The 24,289-nt window shown below is 43.3% G+C and overlaps 1 protein-coding gene across 15 annotated transcripts in view; it reads right to left on the minus strand.

Annotated features, from left to right (window-relative positions):
• Positions 1-24,289, minus strand: part of CACNA1G (calcium voltage-gated channel subunit alpha1 G) — a 324,964-nt gene that overhangs the window by 118,738 nt on the left and 181,937 nt on the right. For all 15 annotated transcript variants that reach the window (XM_053375770.1, XM_053375762.1, XM_053375763.1 and 12 more), the window contains exons 5-9: positions 20,548-20,707; positions 17,580-17,871; positions 17,093-17,185; positions 13,704-14,502; positions 9,376-9,737 (exon numbers count right to left, since the gene is read on the minus strand). In XM_053375770.1, coding sequence (XP_053231745.1) covers positions 9,376-9,737; positions 13,704-14,502; positions 17,093-17,185; positions 17,580-17,871; positions 20,548-20,707 — 1,706 coding nt within the window. The remainder of the gene's footprint in view (positions 1-9,375; positions 9,738-13,703; positions 14,503-17,092; positions 17,186-17,579; positions 17,872-20,547; positions 20,708-24,289) is intronic.

Genomic DNA, 24,289 nt, shown 5'->3' on the forward strand with positions numbered 1-24,289 from the left:
CACCTGAAACTCTGGGCCATCCTTCACAATGGCATAGCACCACATGGCTCCAGAGAATTTGATGTGTTTACAAGTAGCCGAGATTAGTGATACCAGAAAGTGGATCCTTCCTACTCTGAGTCATGTACCATACAAGCATCTGCTTCAGAACCATTAGGGTTTAGAAACCATCCTAAAGATGAAAAATGTACACAGGGCATTTAGCTCACAGCTTTTGCTAATCTTTGATATATACACTGATTTCTTTCAAATTAATACATGTCTTGCTTAGCAAGGTGGGCTGAGCAAAAACGGATAAGGGCCCTGCATGGAGTATAACCAGAGTTGCACAGAAAGCAACACTCTTGACTTTTCCCTGTCCTCAAAATACTTGCTGTTGTGAAAGCAACTCAAGATGGCATCTGCCCCTTTTGTACCTGATTTCCATGAGCAAGCAATAATTGTAAAAGAAAACCCACCTACTGCGAAAAGAGCCATATTGCGCTCAGTGGTGATACTGCACATCATCACTAATGACAATCCTTGAATCCAAGCACATTGACTAGAGTGGATCCAAGCAGCAGCAGACACAAATATATACTAAAAATAGTACCTGCACGCCCACACACGAAACCACTGACCCCCAACAACCTGACACGAAAGCACAGCTATGTCCAGAAAATTCAGAATGAATATCCACAGCAAGGGACAGAGAACAAGTGAGCTGCAGAATCCCACATTCAGCCAGCGGCATTTTAATGACGCAGTCAGCAAAAGAGAACAAAATAACACTACTATAAATTACCACTCTGTTATTATTGTAAGTGACAGCATAATCAATGAAAAGACAACGTGTGGCCAAAATACTTGTTTGTAATTTTTTTAAAAGTGCTTATTCATAGTGGGGAGGAAATAAATACAGTGTGAATTGTAGAACTGTACTTGGAAGGGACCCACTGCAACACAGGAATCGAACCCACAACACTGCGATTAAGAGTCTCCTGCTCTACCAGCTGAGCTATGGCCCATGTAGGGTGTGTGTGGGGGGGGGGGTGTCCTCACATAGCACAGTGACCTTGATTTGACTTTCAAAGTTCTGAAAAGGAGAAATACTACCACATCTGAACCCTGTTCTTCTGCCTCCTGGTTTCCAGTCAGAGCCAATTCATAGAACCCTTGGTGTGTCATATGGGACATGAGGGCCAAGTGGAAGCATATTGTAGTTGTGTCCCAGTCAAAGCAGCCGTTTAATTCCCTTGCCACTTGCCCACAATATCATTCGGAATGCCTGAGGAAGGGCAGGGAAAACTATGACTTGTCATCAGCTGGACCGTCTCCACCCACAGAAACTTGTTTTTATGTTTTGATCACCATCTGAAGTCCTGCTCAGTGTTGCTCTGCTTTTCTTTGGGCCACATCAGCAAGGCCGTGTGTGTGTGTGTGTGTGTGTGTGTGTGTGTGTGTGTGGGCTATTGTCGTCTGGAAGGGCACTTCGGTGCTGCTAACACAGCGGTTTGACTTCACCACTGGAGGTGCACTCCACTGAGACAGATGGATGCCAGCAATCTGAGATAAACTAGGCTGGGGAAACTCAATGAATGAATCATAGAATTGGAAGGGACCACAAGTGCCATCTACTCCAACCCCCTGCAATGCAGGAATCTTTGGCCCAATGTGGGGCTCGATCACACAACTCTGAGATTAAGAGCTTCATGAGATTAAGAGCTTCATATCTTACCAACTGAGTTATCCTCCAAACTGCTGGACTCCAAACTTCCATCAGTCCCATCCAGTACAGTCAATAATTTACAGTCTCTATCCCTTTCTAAAGTGAAAGAAGTTGAAACTAGTTTAGCTTTCACCTCCTCTTCCTGTAAAGGAACACAGCAGAGCCAGTATCATCTTGCTTAGGACGGGTAAGTGAAAGAACAAAGGCACAGTAAGCTCTGGGATCACTCTGTCCCAGCCCCCTGCGAATTATCGCATGTTTCCCTCAGATGAAGAGGTCCTTCTTTTCTTTAATTAGCTGTTGGCTCCACAGGAGGTAAAGAAGCAAACAAAATAACAAATCAGAGGAAAAAAGACTAGATCAAGGAAGTGAACCAGTAAGTTAGTGATACCTGCTACAGTCCTAGCACCTTAATCCACTCCCCTTCGCAAATGAATACTGCGCCAAAAGGATACGCCACATTTTTACAAGAAACTATCCTGCATTTGCCCGTAGACCTTTTAGTTTCCGATCCTTTCTGCAGGCACATTTTCCTTACATACCGTGGCACAGATGGGTGATATTTTCATGCTGCAATGGTTATTGGGTTTTAATGTTACTTAGTGACAACTTTACAACATTTGTACAGTCACCTGTTCAAGCCCCCTGCTGTTTGATGCACTAAGGATTAAGCTTTAAAACTCTTAAATGAGATTTAAAAGTGCCTGAAAAGGTTACACTGGTATTTTGCAAACTGAGTGTGCACATTAGCTACTGTTTTGAGAGGTTCTTCCTTTGTAGACTTTTTTTTTTTTAAGAATCTCCTCCTATTGAATTACTTCCTTTTCTAAGCTTTCAAACAATTGCGTACCAGTAGTTTTATCACAGCAGGCCAGTCTACAGCTCCTGCCACAACCACAGATTTTTGTTTCATTTGCTCTCCCCCCTCCCATCTTTCAGGCTTGACTATCTCTGGGACCTTTTTGACTTAGATGCAGCTAAACACCTGGCTGCATAGTTCTTGTGTTCCTGCTGCCTTTGTTCCTATGGACCTACGGTGATCTCATACACATATTTAACATTCCAGCCTTGGCTGACTTTGTGTTGCCAACACCACAGTGTGAGAGGTAATGAATGAATTAGAAGCAAAAGCCTCAATGGATGGAAATTAATATCCAGATATTTGTTAGAGGAAACCAGTGCTGTGCCTTCTTTCAACTGAAGCAAGAAGAAACTGCATGATGCGTTTAGAGTCAGTGTGTGCCTTGGCAAGAGGGAAACCAAAGAAAGGATCCCAATGGATCAGCTTCATTGGAAATGTTAATTGCTCTATACTGCATTGCATTGTAGCTTGTATTCTAGGGCTGCCATATGTCCGGACATTACCAGGATTACAAAGGTGGAAATTGACATGGGGGGAATTTCTGAAAGTTCAGATTATTTTCCTAAAAAAAGCTCAACAACCAGTGGGCTTTTGGGGTGTCCTGGTTCTTACTTTTTGAAACATGGCAACCCTATATTTCATTGAATTATATGTAGGTTTCCAGTTTCATTTATGTACCCTATTTGTTATTTTGTAATCTGCTTAGAGACTATCTTAGTATAAGTGGTACGTAAAATATATAAAATAAATAAATCGACAGGTTTCGCCCACCAGATCACATATTTGCCTTTGAATCTGCTTTTCCCTTCTGCTTTGATTGTCTTTAGGAATTCTCAAAACTCAATGTTTCATACACACTCTCACGCACACTTGTTTTGCTCTGCTTTATTTCCTTAGACCCTCTGTTCATGTCTTTTACTCCCCTTCCCCGCAATCAAACCATGGTTGCTCTCATTCCCCCAATGATCGTAGGCTGTTCCTTCAGGACCCTAATTATCTCTTTGCTTGGTTATTTACGATTAAATAGGAAGAAACTTGTTTCTTTGCTGCTTTTACAGTTGTTTGCTATAACCACTCAGCCTGCCCTGATGGGATCTTTGCTATGCACTCAATAATGTTTCAGCTAATTCTTAGGCTACTACAGAAGACTAACTTTTGCTCTGGCTGTGATAATTGTGTCTTCAGATCAACTGATTTCCAGCATGTTGGGGGGGGGTCTTCTGCTCATAATAATTGGTGGGGGTCAAGTTCCTTAATCTCTAGGGGTAGCAAAGCAGTTGAACATGATGTGAACTGATGTGACAGCACAGGGATAACAGTGATACTAATTTTATGTACAGTGGTACCTCGGGTTACATACGCTTCAGGTTACAGAATCCGCTAACCCAGAAATATTACCTCGGGTTAAGAACTTTACCTCAGGATGAGAACAGAAATCGTGCTCTGGCGGCGCGGCGGCAGCAGGAGGCCCCATTAGCTAAAGTGGTGCTTCAGGTTAAGAACAGTTTCAGGTTAAGAACGGACCTCCAGAATGAATTAAGTACTTAACCCGAGGTACCACTGTACTAGATGATGTACAGTGTACCATTAATCTTCACAGAATGGGCCTGGCACTGCAGTTGTACCCATTCACATCTCCTTCTGCTAGCATGGCCCTTAAAAAAATTCAGTATGTTACAACCCCATTTTTAAAAACAGACTGTAAATCTGATATGTGAGGGATGTGTGCCACTTATTTCTATTAATAACAAAGCTTCCAGTTTCTCATTATTATGGAAACCTGGTTAAGGGTGACATATATGATGCTTTAAGTAATTATGACAGCTCCTTCTTTCTAAAGAATAGCTGGTTTTCCTTAAAATGAATGTGCTGAGATTTCTGCTTTTATTTTTTTTAAGTATGATGTTCATGAGAATGACTCATTAGGAACACATATTCAGAAATAATGGGCAAAACTTCCCCAAGCTGTTAAGTCCAATTTTGTTTTAACATAGAGAAAGAATTGGTTATCATGAGCATTTAATGGGGACTCTAAACTTTACACTGCTCTCTCTTTCTCTCTCTGTTCTTGTGAGAGAGTTTGAAGGAGGAACTAGTGTCAGAGTCTCTTAACCCAAGCGTGATTACAGGGTGACCTCATCCAAAGAAGTTGGGAGTGGGGAATTCTGCTCCTACTTACAGGGCCATATCTAGAGAGAAGCACTGGGTGGCTATACTTAGCCTCCCTGGCACTAGCTGCAATCTTGTCCCCAATGCTCTTTAAGCCATTAGGAATGGTCATCGCGGGATTTGGAGGGCTGTGTCATCAGTATAGTGATGATATCCAGCTCCATTTCTCTATTAGCATATCCTGGACTAGTCTCTGGATGAAGTGGTAGGTTGGAGGAGGGAAAATAAACCAGAGACTGAATCCTGAAAAGACAGAAGTCCTGTGGTTTGGTGGCTCCTGGGTCTGGGAATTTCATAGCTGCCCGCCCTCCATTTGAAGGAGCATGTGCGTAGCTTGGGGTGCGGGTATGTGTGCGCACCCCTGAGGATGTTCTTAGATCTACCTTTCTCACTGGAGGCCCAAGTGGGTACAGCAACTACTTTTGGCTGGTTCTCCAGCTACAAATGTGTCTGGCCAGGGAGAGCCTCACCCCTTTGACTCATGCATAGGGAAACTTAAGGCTGGACGACTGTAATACACTCTCTGTGGGGCTGGCCTTACAGCTAGTGCAGCAGCTGCAGCTAGTGCAAAATGTTGCAGCTAAATTGCTTCCTGGAGACCTTTTCATGCACATGTTAACATCTCTCTTACATGTGTTGCTATACCGGCTCCCAAAATGCTGCTAAAGCTCTCAAGCTCTCGGGAGCAGGCTATTTTAAGGAAAATCTTCTCCCACATCATCTGACACCATCACTGAGGTCAGCTAGAGGCCCACATGGCTGTGCTGCTGCCTTGAAAGGTTCATCTTGCAATTACCAGGGATATGGCCTTTCCATTGTGACACTCACTCTGTGGAACCATCTCCCCTCTGAGTTATGGCAGGCACCCACATTAATCCCTGCTGCATATGAAGATTCGGGGGGGGGCGGGTTGGTTAATTTCTAACTTTTTTCCTAGTTCCAGGAATTTAGGGGAGTCTTGCTCCCCCCCAAACTTATAACAATATCAACATTTCTGATACCAAATTATTCCACTTCATAGAACTGACAAAGCCAGGGTTCAGTGTGTATGGAAATACTTGTGTTCTATATTAGGCAAAAGAGCCTCATATAAAAACTAATAAAGTCAATTGCTCATAAGGTCCTTCATTTCTTTTTAAACAACCTATCCATGCAGATACATTTGGTGACATTGATTTGTTTGTTCTTAAGGGGTTTTTTTTTGAGGGGGGGAAAGGTCACATTCACCATTTATAATCTCAGCAGAAGGGCCAGAGCTATCAATTCTCAGTTCTAATTCCCTATCTCATAACTGTCAGATTATGAAACTGCAAACTGTAAGCCTCAGGAGTTTACAGAAAAACATCTCCTTATTCTCTCCTGCCGCTTTAATCAGATGAATTAATAAAAGCAGGATTCAACATTTGCTATTCACTCCAATATTGAGGGGAGCGGGAGCGGAGGGAAATAGGACATTGGATTCTCTAATCTTTTCTTGAAAAGAAAAAGAAGATAGCACACTGAAACCCAGAGTACTCACTTACCAATCACCTTTCTACCCCAGTCCCAGGTTTTTCCAACTGTGACATCTTTTAAGCCCCTCTGAGTACATCACATAATAACCTTCTATCTATAAGGCAACAGTCCTACTCTATTTTGCCTTGGTCAGACCACAACTGGAATACTGTGTCCAATTCTGGGCACCACAATTTAAGAAGGATGTTGCCAAGCTGGAACGTGTGCAGAGGAGGGCAACCAAGGTGATCAAGGGTCTGGAAACCAAGCCTTATGAGGAGTGCTTGAATGAGCTGGGTATGTTTAGCCTGGAAAAGAGGAGACTGAGAGAAGGTATGATAGCAATCTTCAAAATATCTTAAAGGCTGTCACATGGAAGAGGGAGCAGGCTTGTTTTCTCCTGACCTGGAGGGTAGGATGTGAACCAATGGCTTCAAGTTACAAGAAGGGAGATTCCGACTAAACACACAGAAAAGCTTTTTGACGGTAAGAGCTGTCTGACAGTGGAACAGTCTCCCTTGGGAGGTTGTAGACTCTCCTTCCTTGGAGGCTTTTAAGCAGATGTTGGATGGCTATTTGAGAGGGATGCTTTAGCTGAGATTCCTGCATTGCAGGGAGTTGGACTTGATGACCCTCTAAGTCCCTTACAACTCTACAGTTCTATGATTCTATATTCCTAGGTTCTATAGGTGCTATAGGTTCTACTGCCTAGCAGACCCACCTCTCTCTCTAATCAACTGCAACCTTTCCCCAGCCTGGTATGCTGAAAATGCTGTTGGATTCCAACTCCCAACAACCCTTCCCAGCATGACCAATGTCAGTTGAGCAGTGAGGGTTGCAGTCCAACAACATCAGGAGGACCACATGCTCCCCACCCTTTCCAGGTGGCAAACGCTTTCCCGTGGGTTTCCCCAAAGATAGTTTATTTTTTAATCACCATGAGAAAAGCACACCAGGCAACATGATTGCTTCTCTTGCATGCCCTTGGTGGGTTTTCTGTTATGCTAAGAGGGGTAATGGGAAGGGTAGAGGAACTGCTAAGGTTGTCTCCCTATCACAGGAAACAATACCTGAATTAGACAGAGATGACATTTCCCTCTGTGATTCAAACTATCAAAAATGAAGAATGTGAACTTTGCATCAACTTTTCTAGTTTCCCCTCCAGACTCCAAAGGAATGATCCACTTGGTACTATTATTAAAAGAATAACGAATTTCAAAAGCAATCCATCAATCCTTATTTCAGCTATGGAGACAAATTTTGAGTAAGGTCAAGAAAGGAAGGTCAAACAGCATGTGACAGATCCTAAGAGGACCTAAGTGTGCCTTTCCATTTAAGGCATAACGAAAACAAAGGTTAATCAGCCACATTGCATTAAGATTTCAGAAAACATGCTTGCTTGAAAGGACACATTTAGCACACCAAAGGGGCCTCAGCCACTATAATGTACAACCACTGATGCATTAATACACCAGAATGGCACTAGGATCTACAATTATACCTGCAGAATTTGGTTTGCAGCTACTATTCTGACACAAGGAGCTACAAAACGAGAAGTAAAGCAACTGCATTAAACAGTAAGCGACTATGCCAATAGGGAAGGGGGAGCTAGAAAAGAAGCAAAATGAGCACATCTGAAGGACAGCTTGTTTAATAGATTCAATTATGTTCAGTACGTTCAATGCAACTTGCTTCCAAGGGGCACAGCAATGTTAACCAAGGTGTGACTGAGCAGCGTAGCCACTGCTGCATTTGCAACCCCACTGCTTGTGCTGGCTGAGGCATAAGACAGGAGCAGAGGAAACTCTGCTCAGTGCAAGAAGAGTCTGGAGCAGGTGCAGTGATCGGTCCCAATGCTGGATTGGGTGGAATGTCGTCAAGTGTCAGCCGTGTACCCAGCTCAGGATACATTGGATTCCAGGCCAGCAAAACCACTCCTCCTCTCCTGAATGCTCTGTTGGGGGGCTTTCCTTGGACTACTGTTGATGAGAATATAACCTGCAGGAACTCCACCTGCCCATGCTTTCATTAGGTGGGACAGAGAGCTCCATATGGGAGGAGTGACACTGACATCACTTGGGGTGGAGTTCTTTATGAAGATGCCACCAGGTGGGTGATGTCTCTAACCACATTATGAGACTTTATTCCTTTTTTATATTATGTTGAAAAACATACTTAAAATTTCCCATGACCTCTGAAATTAAATGGAATAACAAGAATTTAGGACTCTGTATGGGAAGTGGGAGACAAAGTCAACCTGATGATTCAGGGGGAAAGTTGGGTTTCACAGAACTAGAAGCCAAAGTATTTGATCAACCCTTTGACACTGAACAACACTGACACAGACCTATGGGAACTGGAGTAGGTCTTAAATCAGCAACTGTACATAACAACCATGTACCACTTGCCAGTAAGAGAATGTAATCAGTGCTGGTATTTTTATTTTGGACACATCAACTGTGCACCAAAGCAGACACATTTCTAAATAAAGGGCACTCCCACAATATGACTGACTGGAGCAAAATCATGTCTAAGTATTGGAATACACCATAACCCAAATTGTATGGGGAAGCCTGCATTAAAAAACACAAAAACCCCACCAAGCATGCAATTACAGTACTTATTTCACGAAACAGCTTGCATATTTCATGACAGGTTGTTTGCAAGTTAGCTATTATAAAATCAAATGTAAATGATTTATTGAGGTAAGCAAATAGTCTTGTGGCGTTTGGAGAATTACTGTGAAAATGCAAAAAAAGAAAGAGAGAGAGAGAGCAAAGCATTGTAAAGACGGCTTCACTTGCTTACATCCTCAGACCAACAAGTGTCACTGAACTCTATTCACCAGTGTGCAGTTCTCCACACTAAGTAGCACAACCAGAAGTGCTCCCCCAAGATCTGGAGCTTTGTTGCCCTTGCAGAGCTTCAGAGCTTCATTTAACAACAGACCAGAACAAACACAGCTAAACAGAGCAAGGCATGAAAGTAAGAGGTCAGCATGAATCGATGCTGTGTGGTCCAAAATCCCACTCAAGGGGCTAAGAGCAGAACCAGGATGGAGCTAATGAGGCCAGCATTTGGGGTGCTGTGGCTGCAGGGAGAGTCTAACTATAACTACTAAAGTACAGAGGGCTCTGCTTACCTGCTCGTGATACTCAATCCCCATGCTGAGGGTATTGATCAGGATAGCTATCATGATCCCACGGCCAAAGTACTTGCTATCTACAATCTTCCGAAACGTCTCACAAACCACCTTCCAGAAGGCTAGGAATTTTAAGGTGTTTCTTCCCCGGGCTTTCCAACGCTGAGGGTCCCTCTGATCACTGTAGTGAGCGTCCTGAGTAAACTCATATACCCCGTCGCTGTCAGAATCTCCCACTTCATTGTCCACCAGCTCTGGATCGTTAGCCAAGGTCTTCATGCAGTATGGACAACTATCTGGGTTGCAAGTATTGCTGGGTTTTCCAGACTGGCTGGAAATCTTGCAGGAACTTTGACAAGCACCTGAAACAGGGACAAAGAAAGCCATACCCTCTGTTATTTCACTAAAAATCTTGGAAATCTCTTTCTGGAGCAGCCGAACAATGTCGGTGTCCAACTGCAGTTTTTGTAAGTTCAATAATTTCACACCAGATGTAAGAGGAGAACCTCTGCCCCGCTTGAGTGGTTATCTCCAACCAATGCAAAAACAGTATGTGTGTATAACTTTTACCATGGCTAGAACAACATTTGAACCATAATTTTTGACTATCAACTGAACCTGAATCAAGACCCTTACTAAGAGATTGATAAGAGGGAGGATACATTAGATTCTAAAAACCTGGTGATTTTTGATGCTAAGCACCAGCCTGCCCCTGCATTCTCCAGCACTGTTGTCAGAAAGGTCAGTCCCAATTTAATGAGAAGAGAATTGAAGGGCACAAGTCAAAGAGAGCAAGAGGTGGGAGGATGGGAAAACACAGAAGTGGGACATCAAATGAGCCAGAGTGGCCCTTTCCGAAATGGCTTAAACAGTCTCTGTTGAGAAAACTAGATCAAGTGCTGCATATATGCTGCAACTGAAAAAGGAGCTACATTCTAGTTTCTCCTTCCTCTTCCATAGCTTCTAGAACTCGCTGCCAGGTATGAGATCCCAAGGGACCTTGTTTCCCTGTCATTCCCTCCCCAGCAATTGTCAGCCAATGATTTGGAGGGCTGTGACACAAGTTAAGTTCTGCTAGATATTACAGGTAGGGGAACTACCAGACACAATTTCACTTGCAGGTAATGTGTTTGCTGTCACTTCTGCTTACATCCTGGGGTTCCGCCACTAGCGAGGAAACATGCACCAGCCAGTAAGCTATTATAATGAATGCAGGCAAGGTTTCATTTGAAAGAAGCTTTGTGCAGAAATTAGGCCTGTTCTGCTGCTTCTTTAAAAATCTCCATCGGTCAGAATTCAGAAGCAACTCATGCAACACATAGCAAGAGACCCATGAATGGCTATCATCCTACCTATGGGGATGCTTTAGGTGTCTCATCCTGATTCAGCACAAATAGCAGGATTACGTTGTAGAATTGAGGTATCACAGTGAAGTGTGTGCGTGCATGTGAGCTGCCAGAGATGATGGCCCAGTTTCAACTAACCCAGCGTGCTAGCAGAAGCCTGTGCAGGGGCTCACACTAACACAACAGGGCTCGCCTCCTCTCCTCCCCCCCTGCACCACCACACCTCCCCCAGATCTGGTCTGGAGGTTTGGGAGAACAACTGAGAAGAGAGCACAGGGCTAGGAGAAGGAAAGATCATCGCACCTGGCAAGCAGAATTCTTGCACTGGTGTAACAATCATAAGAGTATGATGTTCAATTCCTCCCAGTGGTCTGGACACCATTTTCCCATAGGATCACTATTTTTGAAAAGCATCTTCCAAAATACATTTCTGCAGGAGGAGTCTGGAAACTCTTCAAAATGTTGAAACTTAAAAATGCTCTCCAACTTAATTTCTGTTGCGTTCTCTTCAAACAGAAGCTTCAGTGGTGTAGATATAAACTGGGCAAGTATTTCTCTATGGAGCAAGACCTATGAGGTCAGAATTGTCAGCTCTCATCACTGCAACCCAACACCCTTCATAACAACACAGTATGCTCTATGTTTTGTGATATGCTGATTTAAGACGGCCTTTCGTTTTTCATACTCTAAAGCTGAGAGGAGGAGGTAAAGACACTGAAACATTTATGTGTTTATATATACAGGGTGAGTCCTTTAAAAGAGGCCCCATGGATACAGAGTACACATGTTCCACGGGGCCTCTTTTAAAAGACTCAGCCTATATATAGCTATAGGACATGCACACACACACAGTTGACACAGTTTATCCTATTATATCTCACCTGCTTAAGGTCATGACCTAAGAGCAGATAGGATACTTGGTGTGTGTGTGTGTGTGTGTGTGTCTAATATCCTCTGAATTTCTTCACTTTGTCACCTATACAAAAGAAGAAAATCCACGATACTCCTAATTTCCACACCCTAATTTATTGGAAGGACAGATCCTGAAGCTGAGGCTCCAATACTCTGGCCACCTCATGAGAAGAGAAGACTCCCTGGAAAAGAACCTGATGTTGGGAAAGATGGAGGGCACAAGGAGAAGGGGACGACAGAGGACGAGATGGTTGGACAGTGTTCTCGAAGCTACTAATATGAGTTTGACCGAACTGCAGGAGGCAGTGGAAGACAGGCGTGCTCTGGTCCATGGGGTCACAAAGAGTCGGACATGACTAAACGACTAAACAACAACAATTGCTAAGCCATGAATGTCTGCTAACTAACTTTGAAGATGAAAAAGAGAGAGAAAAGAATGAGTGACAGCTGTCCACTGCCAAGAGTTCACAGTCACCTCATTACACATTTGGCTATTAAGTTAAAACAAAAAGCAATCAGCTCTTCTGGCACCTGGAATATTAGGAGCTGTAATTAGAGACAAGCACTGCAGCCAGCAAGCTGCTTGGGTGTTCCTGCTGTTTGCTGATACTTCAACATTAACAACTTCCCCCTAAACATATCATTCTCAAATCATTTCTCGCAATGGCTGAGGCCAGCTGACAGATGGTACCCCACCAGATGACAAGGATACAAAGAGTCTCCCGTTTGTGCTGGCTATGGTAGAATGAAGAGTTTATCTCCAGAATGCACCTCTGACCCGGTTGTAATGTCTCTCTCATTTCGAAGCCAGCAGGGAAAACTCCTATGCCTGATATAAGGCAGATAATATGATTTTGGCTACCTGGCCCTACACCGCATCACATCCAGACAGTTTTTCTTACGGATCTCTCTAATGGCAAACATCATGTTCTGCTCATGTGTTAAAGGGGAACGCATCATACACATCTGCATATATACTCACAGGTGTGTGGCTGCCTACCAAAACACATCATGTTCAGATAGAGCAGCTCTTACAAGTTACATAATGTGCAGCCTGATCCTATGCATGCTTGTTTGAAAGCAAGTCCCACTGTGTTCAGTTGGGTTGGCTGCAGTGCACTCCCAGGTAAGTGTGCTTAAAACTGAAGCCTAAGAGGTCACCTTCCTAAGAAGTTAAGGAAGAATCACCAAGTCATTAGATTGTTCCTCACTGTTATGAAAGAAACTGGACATAGGCAGGAAACAGATGCAAAGACAAATTCACTTTCTGAGTACAAAGCCCTGAATATCTGCACATTTGAAATGATGTACATCAGGGATCAGGAGCCTGTAGCCTACAGATGTTGTTGGACTCCAGTACCCATCGGTCCCAGCCAGCATACATACACGAACAAAGTTCTTTCTTTCCTCTCTCATTGCTATTAGACAAATATTAAGTCAACGGCAACTCTCAGAATGATGGAATGACTCCTCCAACTAAATAGGAGGCCTACCAATCACCACCTTGACATAATGTGTCCTGCAGATGGAGGAAGTATGGAAACAGCACTTCTGTCTCTAACACATAGGCCCAGAGAAGGAGCACTGGTCTTTAACTGGTGGCTTAGGGCCTGGTTCTAGGTGGGTTGTAACAGCAGCATGGCCCCCATACAAATATGTGATTAAAATTAAGAATGTCCTCAAATGAATATTTGGGTTAAAGGTGGGCACAGAAAAGTCGACTTGCTATCAACACAAATTTGCTTAACATGTTACTTTGTTACAACCAATTTGAAAAAAAAGAAAGCTCTATCTTTTCATTCTCTGCCCCCATTTTATGTTTCCCAGTGGGGCAGGTTGGGAGGAGGTAATGGACACACCCAAAATGAATTCTTTCCAATGAACGGGTTTTGTTAGATCCTTATAAACTAACTTCTTAGTTCTGAACTGAGGACAACCCAAATCACCCCAAATCTCACCTGACCCTAATCAATGGCAGTCCTGCCTGGAAAGGTAAGTTAGGGATGAACAGCGGCTCTGCCTTCCATCTAAGTGGCATCTTAGTGGCTGACACCCTACCCAAACACTTACCAGTGCTCTGTGTCTCCAGTAGCTTCTGCATTGGACTATACGGTCCCGGGGGGATATTAAGGTTCATCAGGGTGCTGGCCCCAGGGTTCAACGTGGGCTCTGTTAAACCTTTTTCTTTCAGCAGTTCATGGGAGTTACTTGGGTGTACAGTAGGGTAGACCTTGCTGCCAACCACAGTCCTGGGAAGCACCTCTGGCCCCGGTAAGCTGAGGCCAGGCTGAGGCGGGAGAGATGATCTGCAGCGAATGGGCTCAAAATGACAGTCTGCATGGTAGATGCTGTGAACGGACTCAGCGTTGCTGGCCGTGGGGTGAGGATTGGCTGTTGGAGGGAGCATCAGCCTATTTGCACCATTGTGAAGCGAGCTGGTTTCGACGTCGCTGATTTCAGGGCTGGCGCGTGGTGCCTGAAGGCTTCCGTTGCCCAGGTGATAGTGGTGGTGGTGGTGATGGTGGTGGTGAATGAGATGATGCACCGAGGACCTTTTCCGCGGCCGGTGTTTGCACGGCTGCCGCTCTGCACTGCTCTTGCTACCCGGGCTGGAGAGAAACCCCATCCTCACCCCTGTGGTTCGGTAGACCTCCACTAGTTGCTTGCTGGCCTTACGGAGGACATAGACGAGATATTTGAGGAGTTCGTCATAGCAGCTCCCCGGCTCTGAGAAGCTGGCCAGAGTGCTAGCATTGGAGAGGTAGCGGATTCGCTGTTCCTTCATCAGCTGGCTCTCCCGCTGCTTAGTCTCCGAGAACTGTGTTGCTATGACCACTAAGCAGAGGTTTATCATGAAGAAAGAGCCCACCTGTAAGGGAAGGAGGGGTGTGTCAGTATTCCTGCACCCAGGGAGGAAGCCTGAAGCAAGTGTGTCTGAGAGAGAACCAGTCATTAAAAAAAATCTTCAAAACTAGAGCTGAGCCAGCATTTCTCTGAAGACTCCTTCCCCCCCGCCTCCCCAGGAATATTTCCAAGATATTTTCTTTTTCTGAACCCCCTAGTAAAAGAGAACCACTTCATGGAATTTCCCACCACCATTTATTTTGTTAGCATCCACTATTCCTACGTCCACCACCCCAGCAAACCACCACCATTGCCCTGATACAACACTAGGTCATGTGGTTCAATATGGTTGGTGATGCTGCCAAGGGCAGTGGCAGAGCCAGTGCTAATGGGAAACGCCAAGAAACTGTTGGAAAACTTGTCACCTTGGAAAAATGGTCCATTTCTCCCCCCCCCATCAGTATGCAAATAGTGGGACATTTCAAGCGACACTCTGCTCACAGTTCTATTCAAAACCAACTTAAAAAGACCAAACAAGTATTATCTCATCACACGATGAAAAACAAAACTCTGACACCAAATCTCTTAATCGTCTGCCCTCAATACTATGGTCTGAAGGCACAGGATAATCTGGTGTGGGGTCTGGTCATCAGTTCCTGGAAGGAAAGCTTACTGGGACTAACAAGGGGACAAACTTATAGGGTTGGATCCAGATTTAAGTCTATTCCCTTTGATTTCAATGGGAGTTGATGTCATGAATAACTGGTCCCCTTGACTAACTGGTTCCTGCCTCCATGACTGCCTGCCTGCACTGCTCATTTGCTTCCCCACACTGCTTCTGGGTCCAGACCGCTCCATTACACGGAGGAGAGGTCAAGGCAAGTGGAGGTTGCTCCTCCTCCTCTTCCCTCTTGTAACTGCTCCTACGCTTGGTGAGGGCAGGTGAACAGAGGATAGTGACACCAGAAAGCAGACACGGGGTGAAGGTGTCGCAGGGGCCATCAGGGAGCCCTTTGCTAGGCTACAGGCCTTGGCAACTGCCCAATAATGCCAACTCCTGACACCGATCCAAACTGTCTCCTTTTGTAAGTCTACAGCTCTGTTATCCAGAGGTGGTGTGCTTATGTATACGAAACTACACTGATGTTCTCAGCCTCAGGAGTCACTCAGGAAGTGCACCTGTGTCTAAAAATCACAATATGGGAAGTAGCTGACAACAAAGGCTAGTGTCATGTAATACAAAACATAGCCCCAAACCCCGTCCCAGTCAAGAGCAGTCATCATCACATTCTGTGTGTGACTCACACGGGGTGGATATTCCCTGCCCTGTTCTTTTCTTTCCTTCCACGTCAAAGACTCTCAGGCTTCCTCACCTCAGGGACACCCACTCCTCAGTTCTGCAGATGACACAAAGAGCTCAAAGCAGAAGGGAGATTTATTGTGACTTAGAAGGGTTTCTCTAATTTTTGCTTCCCGGTAGTCAGCGCTTACTTATTATCACAATTAAGTAGCATTTCTTTCTCCCATGCATTTACTTTTCAGGACAGATTTTTCCCTCGCAGAGAGGATGGCAGCTTTGCAAACAGATCTCCCGCTTTGTTAACTGGAATTGCGGAGAGGCTGTAACCCAACAACAGCAGCTGTCTGCGGCAAAAGATTGGATATTTTACTCTGAAACAGTCTTTTCATCAGGCTGCATTTTCAGGAGATCATGATCATCATTCAGCTTTGAAAAGGACCTAGTAACTAGCCTCCTCTGATGGCTACCGTATACCTTCAGATATACGATCCATGCATGTCACCTGAGCAGTAGGAAGATGCTGATTCATTTTCCCTTTCATTGCCATCAAGGAGGAAAGGAAACATACAATCTGTTCATACCCCACATGCTTATGAGACTGCAAGTCAGTGCACCTTTCAGCCATTTAGGTATGATTAAATATCCATCTCAGCCTAAGGAATCTAGAATGATCTTAGCAAGCTGACCTCTAAGTGTGTTTACAGTGCCTAAGACCAAGTCACTCTGTTTCTGATCAAAACAGAACAAATTGTTCTGGGGTTTATAAACATATAAATGTTATTTGTCCATGTGTGTTATCACCTGTAATACTATGGGGTATATCTGGGGCACCACCCAGCTAAAGTTAAGCATTTTTCTGTTCCACTGATTTCAACGCGAGTTAAACATGTGCTAACTCCTGTCACTGAAATCATATGACAAAAGTACTTAGCCTTGGCTGAATCATGTAAATAATGTTTATGCTGGCCTCAGACGTTACAAAATGCCTTTTGAAGCAGAATGCCATGTGTATGCAATGCTCCAAATCAACAAACACCTCATGCCTCATTGCTTTCCATTACTTTCTTCTTACTACCCGTAGACCTTCACTATCACTTTAGTCAGTCAGTGTTCTCATTTGCCACATCTCTCTCTTGTACGCACAAGAGCCACAGGGAGGGAAGTTAGAATGCATCCTTTGCTAATGGGCTACCATCTCTCTCAGGCTCCGCTTATAATACTCCTTTCATCTGTCCGCCCCCCCCCATGTTTCTTTCCCTTAGAACTCTTGAGTGCAACACCTCTGGTTGCCATGAAGACTAGAGAGATAACTCACAATGATCAGGAGAATGAAATATATGAAGTTGTAGAACGAATGAGCATCCATGACAAAGTACATAATATCTACCCAGCCCTCCAGAGTGATGACCTGTAGGCAAGAGAAAAGGAAAAGGAAGGCATCAGTTAGCTTGTACCAGTGGATGCAGGAATCTCAAGGATAGGAAGCATGGGCAAGCATCTATGGATGTTCAAGAAGATACACCAGTGCTATTACTTATACTAGGTCATCTGTCGGATCTCTGAACACTAAATCACTAAAGAATGACACAACCCCAAGGTAAAAAATCATTTCAAACAAGTGCCAACCCCATGCTTGATAGAACTGAAGAATAACAACTGGTGATTCTCAACCACAAATTAATATTCTTTGCATATAAAAAATTACTTCAGGACAAGAATAAAGGTTGACCTAGCTTTCCCTGTCACTGAAGGATAGCCTGTTGATACAGCAAGCTTGGAGTCGGATGAGTCCCTTTGTTCACCTGAAATATTGCAATCCATGCATATCCAATGTTATCGAAATTGATTGCTCCTTTGAAAGGGTTGTGCTCCCCTGCAGAGCAGTTTGTGTAATACTGGTTCCAGTTGACACAAGAGGTGTTCGTGGTGTCGTTGTAGGAATAATAGTCCAAGGTGCATTGCAGACCTTCTTCCCTCCTTGTTGGGATGTCGCGACAGTAACGCATCCCATTCTCTCGAGGCTGAGAGCAGATAAAAGGGCTTTCATCTTCATTCTCTGTCTGGTAGTAGGGTTCCACCTCGATTGTGTAAGGGCTTAAAGGAAACAGAAAAGTGCAGGTTAAATATCCAGTATCAGCCTGTGTGTGTGTAGGGAAATGAAGGAAACAAATTCCTATATAACTGAGGGATGCATAGTGGTGTTAAAGGGCAACAGACTGGAAAATGTAAGAGGAAAGTACTCATTCACAAAGTTAACAGGGTAACCTGTGGAACTCATGGCCCTAAGATGTCACAAGGGTGAATAGGATAATTGGGTTCAGAAAAAGCCTTTACACAAATTAATTGAGGGTTAGGGCATTTTGACTGTCTGGGAGTACAATTTCATTTTTCCAGAGGTCTTTAAACTGTGGATATTTTGAAGTTCATAATGAATAGCATATCACTCCAAAATGGCTCTTTCTTGAACAATTTCATCTAAGCTGCTGGGGATCAGCTACCAGAGACTGGGATGAATGGTCCAAATTTTCTGATTCTAGTACATCCATTATTATGCCCTTGTGGACTGCATACAGCAACTGAAGTTATTTGAGGGAAACCAAAATAATAATAATAAATCTGGTTTGCATAATTATTGAAATACTGTACAGTATTTAAGTAAGAGCGAAAAATGCCAAAAGTCATGACCCTTACTAATCTAGCCTTAAGTGCTCAGGATAAACATTAGTCAAGATGCTCATGAACTTTTCTTACCATCCCAGTAGCAAAGGTAGGGAAGAGAGGGTACAAGAAAGCAGGCAACAGCCTGGTCTATCTAAGCTTGTTTTTAACGAGTTTACATTTTAAAATCTTGTGTGTTCTATTGGCTCAACAGCTTTCAGCTTTCAGACTAGTGTTGCCCTTAAAAATAAAGAAAATTTGTTTATACCTTGTCCAGTTTTTTTCAGTCAGTTAATGCCCTCCCACCCCAACCCCCACTCCACCCTCCCAGGATTGGGTTAGGTAAATAATGGGCTTTATAATGTGATATAGTGATGTCTTCTCACCCCACTCTCAATATTTTCATTGTGCATTCTCAAATGTCAATTTAGATGAATGATATTTAAAAAGGACTGACTAGGCAGGCATTTTCAGACTAGAAGTAGATGGTGAAAAACCCTTACTGGGATTCAGAATATCTTTTTTTTTAAATGCTACTGTTCCTTTCTAAATACTTCCCTTCACATGGCAGGCAGCACTTGTGTTTCTGGCATTAGAAATGAACATTACTTCAGAAGATGCTACTGGGGTAATAAGCCAATTCAATGCATTCACCCTGATATGGAAAGGGAAGTAAGTGCTGACTTGTTGGGAATTAGCATACTCCTGCCTCAATAAATGGCAACTTCACTGATGCCACAAGGACTCATTGCAAAAAGCTGGTGGAGCTATATTTAAGGCGAGTTCAGCCCGGTTAATTCCTGAAGTATTGCTTTTAATGCCACTGGAAGCTTAGCTGAAATCCTGGCATTCTGGTTCAATTAAACTCAGACCAGTAGCTGCTGTGTTGGATATACCCAGAATTGATCAGCAATTCATTTACTTTATTGCCAATTTACCTAGAGGGATTTTGCATGTTAATGAAATCCCAGCTCCCTTTGATAGAGGGAGTGGAAGCAAAACAAAAAACAAAAAATGACAGAAGACTTGCACAAGTTTGGGAGCCAGGAAAACACATGTGTACACACATGTATACACCTAACTTCTGCACTATTTTGAGAGCCACTACTGATCCAGCTAAACGCTGCTTACGTCTTAAAAACGTAACTGGGGAATAGACTGGAAAGTTCATCTCCATAACACCTGGAAAATTCTGGACTTCCTGTGCATTATCAGCAGAATGTTGTGTTCAAACCTGCTTAGACTGTTCAAAAGTTACCAATATGCACTACATTTCCCTCACTCCAGCCCACTTCTCCTTGCTTGAAAACAGCCTTGAGGTTCACTGATGAAATCATCACACCAATTCAGAGTAAGTTATTAATCTATAAGTAACATTGAAATTAATGAGACATCAGTGTGACTTTTGGATCAGGCTCAACAAAGGTGTAACCACTTGAACACGCTAAGGTCCAAAGTAAATGTATTCTTAACGCGCCATGAAAGTATTTCTTATCATCGTTCACTATTTGGGAATATTGCCTACTAATAATGTCTGACACAGTACTACTGATAATCATAAATCACAACAATCATAAGTCAACAAGACAGCCTCTACATACTTCAAAGGTGTATTTTGTTAACAGGTACCAACATTATTAATAGTGAGTTGCTTATATTTTTTATGGAATTACCTTTGCGTGGGGTGTGGGTTGCTATTCTTAAAAAATCCTGTTTCTAAGAAGTATAGCCAAAATGGTGCCCTCCCTATGTTGTTGTGACTTCCAACTCACATCAGCCTCAGCCAGCATGACCAATGGTCAGGGATGACGGGAGCCAAAGTCTGGAAGTTCCTGCTCTCCAAGAAGGAAAACTAGGAAAAGAACCTGTGAATCTTGCGCCAAAAAACATACCACAGCAAGAAAGTTGAAGTGATAATATGCAAACTGAGTGTTCACCCACAAAGGCAAGCAAACAGAATGGAGGAAACAGCGGCAGCATGACGCAGACTCTTCAGATCTTGCTGGGATTAGCATGTTTATCTAAAGAAACTCCTTGCCTCACCACCAGGCACATATAAAACCCCTATGCAAGCATATCCTAAGAATGTTTAGGTGCCTCATTCATACTTACAAACTGAAGTTTTCTGGAAGGAAGCAGCGGTTCCTGAGCAGCCCTGCCCAAAGCTGGACTCCAACAATACCAAAAATGAAGAAGACAAAAAAGCAGAGGAGGAGAACGTTCCCCAACATGGGAAGCGTGTCCAAAAGCAGCGTGACCAGGATGCGCATACCTGAGGGAGCAAAGGGAAAGCAGCCACTAAATGGGAGAAGTCCTACTAAGTTGGGTTCTTCTTGCTTCGAAAGCTAGGCAGAAGGGTCAAACTTGCCATCTGTGAGCTCCGTTCCAACCTTATTTCCCCCCCTATTACTGTACCATGTTAATTCCTGGCAGTGGTTATAGTCCGTCTTACTGTCCACCACACATTGCAGAGAAAATGGCATTTCCCCTCAGGAATCTAAATTCTTCAACAGCTAATCTAAACTCATGGAAAATATTGTCATGGCCCACGTAACACGGTGACTGTGAAACTATAGATGGTACGGTGGTGGTTTCAGCACCAGACCACAGTACCCAATGGTGCCGCCTAGAACGTGAAAGATGGGGGTGATGCCAACCTAGAATATGTACAATGCCACCAAACCTCTGGGCCTCTTAGAAAGCAAAGGATTGCAATTCAGTTGAGGCCCATGTGAAAGTTGGCAAGAAAAGTCACTATGCACAGTGACTGTTTGAATGCCCTATGCCATATGTTTCAATCTACAGATGCACTCTATGGCGGGAGAGCAACGCTAACACAGAAGGTCTCCACATGATGAGGGAAAGTCACATAAAAATCGGCTTTCAGCCATTACAGTCACTGCACGGAACACAGCCATGTGGAAGCGATTTTCATGCTGAGACTCACTAGCAGCCAGTATATGATGGGACTCGGTTGCAAAGCCATCAGTGCATCTGCCCCATCTCAAACTCATGGCTGTCCTGCCCTACCGGTGTGGGGAAGACATCTCTCCAGCTCTGCCCTTCCACACCACCTACTGCTGATGGGAATGAAGCATGTAAAGCTGACCTGGGGCCAGCCCTACCATTAGACAGGGTGAGAAAATATCTCTGGGGTGGCAGCTTTACTATTACAGGGCAGCACAATGTCAACTATTTAGGTTTTAACCACAATGGAGTAACACACCCTGCCTCTGTGTTGCCACACATATGCATGTTTATTCTAGGGGTCCCCCCCCAACCTCCCTTCCTGAACTTCTTGCACCTCTCATGTTTCAGCTGAACTGCAGTGGCCACCTTTCTTCTAGCAATTATCCTATTCTTTCAGCATCAACCAGCAAAGTGTTTAACCAGTTAAAGTTTCTCTTTCACCTCATCTCTCTTTGCTTGGAAAATTCACCTGTGAACTTCTGTCTGCCACGGAAGTGTAAAAATCACAGGAAGGAAGGTAGCGACCCTAGATTCTCATACGTCCTGGCCATTCTACACTCCTTTTGCAAGCTCAGAACCACCCTATTCCCTTCTATCGCAATACAACATAAATTAAAATCTCCTTCCCCATCCTAATTCATTCCCTGCAAACATGCAGAACTTTACAAGGCAGTTAATTCGTACAATGTTAGGAACATTCGGTTCTGTAACAGAAAGACAAATTGATGGCGACTTAACTTGACATTTGGAGAAAAAAATTGATTTCACCCGACATCTCTGTAATATTCTGTTCATCCTCCATCTCTTTTTGTTCTCTCTCTCTTCTTTCTTGTCTCTTTCATCCACAACGCAGTTCATATTGATCTTATTTAAAGAAACCTTTAAAGCCATTTCTTTTACCTTTATACCTCAGCAAGAATTTTTCATTGTTATGTCATCAGATCGCCTCTTTTTTTTACTTGCTTCCTCCCATAACAAAATAATAACCTGCCTTCCATATACTCACATATACCCCATCACCACCAGCAACTCCAGCCTATTGTTAAATGTCTTGTATTTGGTCCCTGCGTTTATTATTGATTCATACTTGTCCCTCGCCTTGCTTCCTTATGCTTCTGTGTGGTCCTAGCTTTGCTGCACAGGAGCGAAGATGAATTACCCGGGATTTGCAAACACATTAAATGAATTACACCCACAGTTAGACAGTGGCAGATAAATTCAGCCATCCATCAGCTCTGCTAGGTGGGGAAAAAAATTATGAGCAAGACACTTGAGCTATAAAATGATAAAAGCGACAACAATAACAACAGGGAACATCCTGCCAGATTAAGTTTAATTTAATGGGATTAGAAAAGCAAATAGAGCCTAGGAATTTCTGGCTTCTGACAGATGGATCACAGTCTGAGTACCTCATGTTGTCAAGGTAACTGGCTAATTTGACAAGATGGGTCCTTTCTTTTGCATTACAAAGCTTTGCACTCATGCATAGTGTTAAAGAGAGGGGAAAGATTGAGACCCCAAATTTATCTAGATACTCTGGTCGATTGGATACACTGGACTTCAGATGCAAATGAAATTTCCTCAGAATATTTAGCTGTTACTGTATTGATATCACTAGCACAAAGCATCTTCTTTTAAGTTTTATGGGTGTTGTTTTTTTAAAAAATAATAATCTGGAAATTATTCGGAAGATATATAGATAAGAGAAGAGCAATTCATAATGTCCTAAATTATTTGACCAGTAACATGTTGTCAAGGAACCACAATCAACCTTTGGGAGTCCGCGAGAGAGAGAGAGAGAGAGAGAAACCATCAAAATCCTGAAATCATTTTTCAGGATTAATTATGGGTAGGGATGGGGGATAAATTAAATTCAGTGTGCATTCTAAAGTGAATCTGTCTAATTCAAAATTCCCGGAAAAAATATGCAAACTGAAAACAGCTATCCTTCAAAAATTCTCACTTCTCTGAATTATGTTGTGCAGCTCTCAAACAATATAAAGTATACAAAATGCATATATTATTTTAGTACATTTATTTAACAATATATATATAGTGCTTACATGACAAAAGGCCTCTAAGCAGTTCGCAAGGAGAAAGCATATAAAAATGCAGCTATTGGTGTATACAAAAATGCTTTATATTAGGAAAATCTGCTTGCCAAAATGTGTACGTCAGGAGAATTGCACTCAAAGACTTGCATCTTTTTTATTAAAGAAAACAATAACCTGAAATTAAGTTTGGAAGAAACGAGAAATTCAGGGGAAATGACACTGGCAGATTCAATCATCCCTGTTGATGGAGAGGGTTGGGCAGTCTCAGCTGCATACAAGAGGCAGTCTTTCAAACATGGTCAGCTGGCTACACCTTAGTTTAATGTTTATACCTGCCCTTCACCTTTGCCAGAGCACCTTACAAATGTCAATATATGGCAACAGGGCAGGCATTCTGAAATGAAAATGTAAGGAAGTCCCCTGCTTGGGACCAGGATTGAAATCCCCACCATCTAGAGGGGAGAAAGTCCTGGCAAGAAGCACTGAAGAGTAATAGAGCAACAATCCAGGAAGAGAGGCTGAGATTTAAAAATAAAAATAAAAATGTGTGTGCAAAAATCCCCAATTCCCTAAAATCATTATTTCAGTTCATTCTTCTCTGCGCTTTTCTTCAGAGAGCCGAGAGGAAAGTGAGCTATGTAGCCCATCTTGTTATTTCTGGAAGGTCAAAGAAACCTTGTTTCATACTGACATACCCAGATAAAATGGATCATATGAAAAGCATTGGCTGGAGAAGGAGAAAAAGCTGTCATAGCATTGCTGAAGATGTGGATCGGGGCAAAGTAGTGTTGTGAATTTTTTTTTTGGGGGGGTACCTTATTCACAGTCCC

Source organism: Podarcis raffonei, chromosome 2, assembly GCF_027172205.1.
Source record: "Podarcis raffonei isolate rPodRaf1 chromosome 2, rPodRaf1.pri, whole genome shotgun sequence".
NCBI classification, from domain to species: Eukaryota; Metazoa; Chordata; class Lepidosauria; order Squamata; family Lacertidae; genus Podarcis; species Podarcis raffonei.